The sequence below is a fragment of the Hevea brasiliensis genome, chromosome 11 (genome assembly GCF_030052815.1).
Source record: "Hevea brasiliensis isolate MT/VB/25A 57/8 chromosome 11, ASM3005281v1, whole genome shotgun sequence".
In the NCBI taxonomy this organism is placed as follows: domain Eukaryota; kingdom Viridiplantae; phylum Streptophyta; class Magnoliopsida; order Malpighiales; family Euphorbiaceae; genus Hevea; species Hevea brasiliensis.
Window position 1 is genome coordinate 9,295,943 of NC_079503.1, and position 8,607 is coordinate 9,304,549.

At 31.2% G+C, this 8,607-nt stretch overlaps 1 protein-coding gene across 1 annotated transcript; it reads right to left on the minus strand.

The window, feature by feature from the left end:
- Positions 1–2,225: 2,225 nt before the first annotated feature.
- LOC110649499 (omega-amidase, chloroplastic) lies at positions 2,226–7,237 on the minus strand. The gene is made up of 10 exons (XM_021804085.2): positions 6,867–7,237; positions 6,653–6,769; positions 6,142–6,366; positions 5,868–5,961; positions 4,979–5,053; positions 4,386–4,464; positions 3,735–3,750; positions 2,848–2,928; positions 2,678–2,760; positions 2,226–2,553 (listed from the first exon to the last, which is right to left on the minus strand). Exons 1-10 carry the CDS (start codon positions 7,152–7,154, stop codon positions 2,472–2,474), a joined length of 1,140 nt encoding a protein of 379 aa, XP_021659777.1. The 5' UTR covers positions 7,155–7,237; the 3' UTR covers positions 2,226–2,471.
- Positions 7,238–8,607: the final 1,370 nt, after the last annotated feature.

The window sequence follows — 8,607 nt, forward strand, 5'->3', positions numbered from 1 at the left end:
TTGGATTTAAAAAATAATACCCGTTGTGGATTTAAGTATCTGTTACCTTAACTCGTTATATAAATACTTAATTAAATATAAAACATATATTTTTATAATAATATTTATAAATTTTTATATATTTTATTTTATATGAAATAAAATTTAAATATTTTATGAAATTATTAAATTTTTAAAATATAAATTATTAATTAAAATAATTTTTTATATAAAATATTAATTAAAATATATAAAATTAAACAGGTTCTGATTTTTTTCGAGTAATAATAATCGGGTTTGAGACGAGTTTAGATAGTTGAGAATAAATTTTAAACAGGGTTGTGACAAGTTTGAATTTCGATAATATTAATCAGATTTAAATTTGAGTAAGTTGATTTTTATGGACATCCAACCTGTTGCCATCCCTACTGTGAAGTTTTACCAGGGGTGGAGGGAGGGGGGATTGGGGAGGTTGGCCTCCGATCCTTTTCATTTTTCCTTGTATGCATAGAAAAAATTAATTTATGTTGAATAAAATTATTTTATTTTAATTATCACCTTAAAAAATAATTATATTATTTTATTAAGATATAATTAATGTAAAAGTATTGAAATTATTTATTTTTCATTATATATTCAAAAATTTTTTAAAGTATTAACATCATTAAAAAATTATAGCTTAATTATATTTTATTATGATATTTTTTAATATAAAATATTGGCCCTTTAAAATATATAGGGAATAAAAAAATATATAAAAAATAAGTGTAATTAAATAATGTATTAAAATTATTTATGTTAGTCACTCGAAAAATAATTTTTTAGCTCGGCACTGCTCGTACTTATATACTTATCTCTTTTTAACTTTTTCTTTTTTTAATTTCCTTTTCTATGATACTATTTTACATTTAGCTAAAATTTAATTTAATTGATTAATTAGCTTATCAGAGTTGTTTATAAGATTATGAGTTCTCAAATCAAAATCAATTACATAAAAAATATTTAATTCAATTGAACTAACAGATGCAAAATGACATAATTTTCATCCTAAATTCAACGAATTTAACACAATGAATTACTCAAGCTCGACTCAAATAAAAAATTCAAGATATTCAATCCTCTATTTATATTTGATTGAATTTTACTTTCGTATTTACAATATTCATTCTAAACCCAATATTAAAAATATAGGTAAATTTATTTACAACTAATATTAATTGTTCTAGTAGCTCTTAACTGTTTTAGTATATATCAATTATTTATTAACTTTTAATTATTACATATTAGTTGTTAGCTATTAGATGTTATATAGTGATTTAAAACAAATATGTTCAGTAAAAATAATCGTTTGATACTTTAGATTAGTCATTAAATGTAAAAATAGTGGTATTATTTTGTTAACTTTAATCAAAATACTCATTCAATTTCTAAAAATTATGAGAGTAACTTTTTATGAACTAATCTCTCAGCTTTTAAATACTAATATAAACATTTTACTACCAACCAGTATAATTTTTTGATTATTATTAAAACACTAAACGCTAACTTGAAATTATTACCAAACAGGGCTAAAATCAAATCAGCTCAAGTTAGATGCTCAATTTGGTAAAATTTTCTTTTTATATTTATAAAATTAAAAAATATATATATTTAACATTGTATAAAATTTAAATTTAGTAGCTTGTAGTGGCTTCAAATGCCAACCTTGTGGTTGGTATTAGGTATGATGAGAGATGCAATGCCAAGGTCCAATGGAGTGTCCCAAACACGTCTTAGAAATAGCAGACAAAACCTCAAATATTTGTCAATGTGGGGAATAAACGAGGCCTGGGGAATGAGATATACACAATGTCGTCTTCTTATTTTTCTTCAAGAATCCTATCTGTCTCATTTCTATGATGCTTGGTGGTAGGCATAGAAGAGTTGCTGTTTATGGATAGCTGCAAATGCATGTCATAATAAAATAGGGCAACTTCTTTCATTATTATTTCATTTCCTAATGGGTCAACAATGGACAAACAGCATTGGCAACAAGAAACTTCATATGGTATACCTCTAAAACCAGCTTCTCAAACACTAGCCAATAGCCAATGCAACTGATTAGAAGAAAGAGCACGTGACATAGGCAGTACATAGTTTAGGATTAATGACAAAATTATTATTATTATTGATAATTAGGCCTTTGGTTTATTGTGTTTTTTAGTGGGCTTAGATTAGGCCAAGTATAAGGATTAAATAAATCATAATAAAACGTGAAGAAGGTACCACCAGACTTCTCATATGCCAATTTATCAATTCAATCTTCGCTTTTAGCACCGAGTACACACATGATGAAATGAGGGTTTTTTTTTTTGGCAATTATTTCAACTCAGTGACTAATTTCTCTGCATTATTCAACACATTTTTTACATAACTAAAGCAAAGAACAACTGTTCCTGAACAAATAACTGCTTTCTCAGTCAACTCCCATCTGTTGCAGCAGTATCCTGTCATCATGATTGAGAGTTCAGCCTCTGGACGTCCACCAACTGGTAAAGATCACCTCTCCGTTGCTTCGTCAAGGGAAGGCTTGTCCTATATTTTTTTTTTAGCACAAAATTAGAATATAAAAAGATAAATTTCATTAATGAATGAGATTAAAACATTAACATTTTAACTACAAGAATCTGAGATGTTGGAAGGCAGACTGGCAGACCACCTTCTCAGCTCAATTAGAGAATAATCGATCTCTGCTATGATTATATCCTGGTCATGCTCAGTAGTAGCCAGAACTTCTCCAAACTGTCATTTACGTATTGTTGTGAATTAAATCTGCTCAAACAACTTGTGACTATAGAAAAAAGATGATCAAATTAAGTATTCACTTACTGGTCCTACTAGGGTGGAGTGGCCCCAAGCCACATAACCAGCTCCAACATCTCGAGCAGGGGAACAAGTTGCTACATATAACTGCCATTAAAAAATTACCATAAAAATGCTGTGAGAAAGTACTCAATCTAAGATAAATCTGACTCATGAAAACACATGCGATTGCATTACAAAAGAGAAGTAAAAAAGTCAGGCAAATCTTTCCAGCACAGCTCTGTATATATATATATATATATATATATATATATATATATATATATATATCCTTTTCCAGGACTAAGCAAGAACAAGCTGACCAAGAAAAAGGACACAAGTTTAGACTGGAAGAAGATAACTAGAATTATTCACCCAACTTGATATGCTCCTTTTTTCCATCTTATGAATGCCCAGACTATCATTTAGAACATAATTTTGTTGTTTTCTTTAATTAGCTAATTTGCTGTATGTCCATTAAGAAAGATAAAATGGTCATCTTGCATATTTCAAAAGTATACTATAATAGAATTATCTGGTTTTCTAGTGATCCAATACAGCCCCTCATCCACACAAAATACAACCCAAACCACACCACCCCCCATCCCCCCCTCCCCCCCACCACAACAGGAAGAAAAGAAAAAAAACTGAACCAAAGGCATGCAGCATAAGTAAAATGTGAGTGCAGTCCCCTGTAGGCATAGGAAGCATTGGTTGTTACAGATTAAGAAAATTACCACATCATATTTGGTGTCCTAGGCGATATATTTGATTCTACAGGTGGAGACAGTGGGAACTGAATTTGTGACCATATTTTGGTTTAAGCATTCAACTTCTGTATATACTATATCTGTCTCCCAAAGAGAGCAACAACTTTGACCAGAAACACAGCAAAAGGAAGTTTACTACTTTACCTGATTATCTGCAGCCCTGCACATTAAAAAGCAAGGTAAAAATCAGTATAAAGATTAAATGATCACATACAGATACAAACAGCAAAGACCACGCTCTACATTTTAGTCATAGAATTAATGAACTAACAAAGGAGTGAGAGACTTTGGGAAGAGGACGTTCATAACCTCATCCTGGAAAATAACATGTTAAAGGGAACATAAGCATACATCTAGTGTTAGTAGTTTATGAGAACAACTCCTACTAATACTAGACCATGCATAATAATGGGCACGCCATTAATATAAATGCACTATGTCTTGAATTTTTTCCTCTTCTAATAGCAGGATGCGCAATTAAAATAAATGACAAGTCAAATGCCTTTTGCAGATAATAAAGATATTCTCAAAGACAGTTTCCACAGAAAAAAAAATAGTTCTGCTCTGCATCACCTAAATCCTTTGGAGGAAAAATTCCCATATTATTCTGTCACTTAAGTGGCTCTAAAATATTTACATTAATAATAATAACAAAATATCATGTCATATACTCTCTGCAGTCACTGACACCAAACATTCTCTCCCTGGGTGCTAGATTTAGCACATTGACTAACAGCACAAAAATTTATCACAGAGATGATTTCTGCAAACTGAAATAACTGAATATAATAGCACCTTGCTCTCTGCAGTAACTCCCAGTGTAACGGTCCAGTTGTCATGTTAAACGCCCCAGGGTAGCAAATCAAGTGAGCTCCTGACATCAACAATATGCTGACACTACCATCAGTGTTCAGTTCATTAATGAAACTGATAAAACAACATAATTACCAACACACCGATCTGACATTTAAACTAATGGAAGGCCTAAGAAGACCAAAATTAAAGTATAGAGGTAATCAGAGAGCATAAACAAAAGGGGGAAAAAAGGTTATGACGCTAAAACAATAACTTAATCAAAAGCATCATACATAGACTAAATAGTACATAGTGTCTTCACAAATTCATGATCCTTACTTTAGAAATGTTGAAATCAGAGAAGTAGACACTGCCAATTTAACATGAGCAGAATTGAAAAGTTTATTAAGGTTTGTGCAGTTGCAAGTATATTAATAGATACATTCATATTTCTGATTAAAATGTGGAAGAACTTTAATTGCTGATATAATCCCCTAAAATTTGCAAATTGGTAATGAAAATTTATGCTTACCTGGCAAAATCCACAAATATTACCAAAAGGATATTACAGTCAATAGAAGGAAGAAACAGACCTCTTGCTGCATATATCATTGCCAATTCTTGAAATCGAATGTCATAACAGATACCTATACCAATACGACCAACTTCTGCAAAAACAAATTCATGGTTAATTCCTCAACCCCCCCAAAAAAAAAGATGGAAAACAAAAGGAATGAATGTACAAATTCTTAAAAAAGATAACACCATAAAAAGATAAGCAAAGTACTTCAACAATAATCACTAGTTTGCTACCGCCGATAAGTTCTTCAAATTGAAGGGGGGAAAAAAAAAGATGAAGACGGATAAGAATTTACTGTCTGCTCCTATCTATAAATCTCTTCTTTTCTCATCTATCTACAGATGAGGCCCATTTTTAATATTTCATGTCAGCAGGTCTTATATTGTATGAAAGAAGCCACAATCCACTTATACAGTTATACCTTTGAATGAAGCCACAGTCCCACAATGCACATACAGGGTAGTAAGTAAAAGAGAAACATAATTAAGCAACAGATACTGTTACTTCAATGGTGCAGTCTATCAAATATTCATCATTTGCCAGGATCAAGAGGAAAAAGCATTTGTACCAAGGATTTCAAGAAGCCAATCCTAAAAGGATAATATTATAAATTGTCATTCAAAAAGCACTTGATTTACAAGAACATTTACCAAGCAATATGGGCATCCAGAAAGAGCTATTCTACTTTCTGAATAAAGACAGGAACTTATGAAAGAAAGAGCTACAGAAGCTTTCAGTAGAAATAGGATGGTTCATAGGAAACATATACAAATAAGATGTACAAACATTTGTACACATTATCTAAACCTTGAGAATGATCATTGTTAAAATGTAATATGTTCTCTCAATGGGTAAAGCACATGTATTATATTATTTGATTTTAAAACTCATGCACAACAAACCTGTGTCCACAATGGTTGGAGTCTGCCCTGCTGTTAATGTCCTCGACTCTATAAAGGTAATCTTCCCGGGAATGTCAATATCAAAAAGGTGTATCTGTAGGTATACAAATATGTTAGACACACCCCTTGACCCAACAAGAAAGATATACATTCACCTTAGGAGGTCATTATTCAATAATATCATACAAGTTACTTTGAAGAATATAAGAGATGCTAAAGCTAATAAGTTTAAACTAGATTTCTCTCTCAATGCTTTAAATAAGCATGAATATACCTTCCTGTGTTTGGCTATCAACTTTCCTTCGGTATCAAAGACACAACATGTATTATACAACCGATCCCCAGAACGTTCTGGGATAGAGCCACCAACTATGGTGATCTTCAGAAGTCGAGCAACTTCAGAAAGCATGGCTGTTGAAGGGGACGCATTGCTGCCCGCATCTATGTCCTCAGCATAAACTGGGAAACTATCATTGGAATAAGGACTATTCCATATTTCCTGACATCAACATGAAGAATTTCAACCCAAAACATAATTGCAGAGCAAATTTTTAAGTCAAAGGAAGAACTTGCAAATGCTATCAAACTTCCATGTCTTCCTCTAACCCAAAAAAAAAAAAAAAAAAGAACCTTAAGATAGACCAGCTAAGCAATGTTTAATAAGGCATAATTGTAAGTTTCATTTGAAATTCTATGTAAAAATTGGTCACTGTTAACTGTATTAGCCGTATTTCACACAATAATAAGCAAATTAATAGATAAAAATTCACTAAAACAGAGCTCACGGGCAAGACAACTAGCTGGGCACCCTTTCCGGCAGCCTCCTCGATTGCTTTGCGAGCATGTGCAATGTTTCTGTCCTTATCCGCAGTAACCAGTAACTGGCACAACCCTATCTTAAACTGAATCCACGAAAAAAGAGAGAAAATAAATAAACAAACAGGTGCCTCTTCCAGTAGTTAATTAAAAACATAAAAAGAAGCAGAACTCATGTCATGCCTTGGTAACGGGAGGAGTGGGCAAGGGGACGGCGGGAGGAGCCCTGGCTTGCTCAGGCTTGAAAGAGGAAGCCATTATTGGAGCAAGTGAAGAGTGGAATTTGAACTTGTGGTTAAGATTGATGAAATCGCAGGTGGTGTTCTTTTTGATGTTGTGATAGAGTGTAGGAGATAGGCGAGCGATCGATTTGGAGTGTAAAATGGAGGAGCTATAATGAGAAGGAGAGAAAGGAGAATGGTGGAGATTGAGATTCTTGGAGCTAAACAGTGATGATACTGCTGACTTCATTCCACTTTCTTCTCTCGATTAGGATTCGGAAGGCTAATCGATTTCATGTCTTGCCATGGCCGGTTGGGGTTGGCCCATTCCCTCCTTCGATTCGTGGAAACTGTAAAAACCATTTAACGATGTCGTTTCTTTCCTAGAAACGAACCGTTTGATCTCATACAGTGACCCACCCTAGGCCCTTGGGCCTCTCTTTGCAACGACAAGGAATCATCAACCATGAGCCCAGCCCTTACGTCACATACAAGATCTCGAGCCCTCTCAGACAATTTCGTTATTTTAATTTAAATTTGTAATTGTACTCCTAATTTGGCCAGGTACAGTAGCTGAATTTATTTACTGCTATTGAGGCCAAATCATCTAAATTCATTATTTATATATAAAATTAACATGTAAATGAAAAATTAAACACATAAACTAATAAATTAAATAATCCCCACATACACATATATATTGAATTTATAATAACTTTATTAATAATCTAAATACATTTAAGTGGCTTTGTTATAATTGTAATAAATAATTAAAATTTTTGGTTAATTTTCATAAATTTGATCTGTCATGAGATAGCTAATGTTGCATTTTGGAATAAATAATTGCCATGTGCCTTATAAAGATGGAAAATATGATTGTTATTAGTTTCTGATCCCATCATCGAACAGGGCTTCATCTATATGTCTCTTGGGTTATAAAAGATTGAATAGCGTATCGTACTGGAATTTATCTTCAAGTGTTTGCTGTGCATGGCTCATGCATTGTTGTGGTCAAAATGAAATGGAAGACACCCTTACATTAGCCACTGAACAAATGGATTCAATCCAAGTCCACATCATATATTGGCCTGGCAAAGATATTCCTTGCAACACTGGAGCTATTGGTGTTGCAGCCCTTCGGCCTCTAAAGAAATATTAACAAATTGAAAGGAAAGGAATAACGTATATACTCAAATTCTAGTGGAATTCCATTTACTTTCAATTCAACAAGGCTTTCTAAACATATTATATAAGTTTAAAATTAAGTTTTAGATTAAATAAAAATTAAACCTTTTAATTAAGGTTATATAAGACATTATCTAGTAAAATATTATTTTTTATAATAAAATATTATTTTTAATTAAAATAAAATTAAAAAAATATCAACATGATGAATAAATAATAATTATTTTAAAAATTTAAAATATAAAACTAATATTTTATTATTACAAAATTAAAAAAATATTAATTTTATGTTTTAAAATTTGTTGTCAAAAATTTCAATTTGTTTCGCTTAATAAGAAAATTTAGTTCTTATTCTATCCAAAACTTAATTTTGAACCTATTTAACCCTATTAAAAGTATAAATTTTTATTTTTTTAATTTTTTATTTAATAAAAATATAATAAATTGAATAATAATTAATAAATTATATAAAAATAGATAATTTTTATCTTTTTATCATAAAAATAAATAATTTTAAA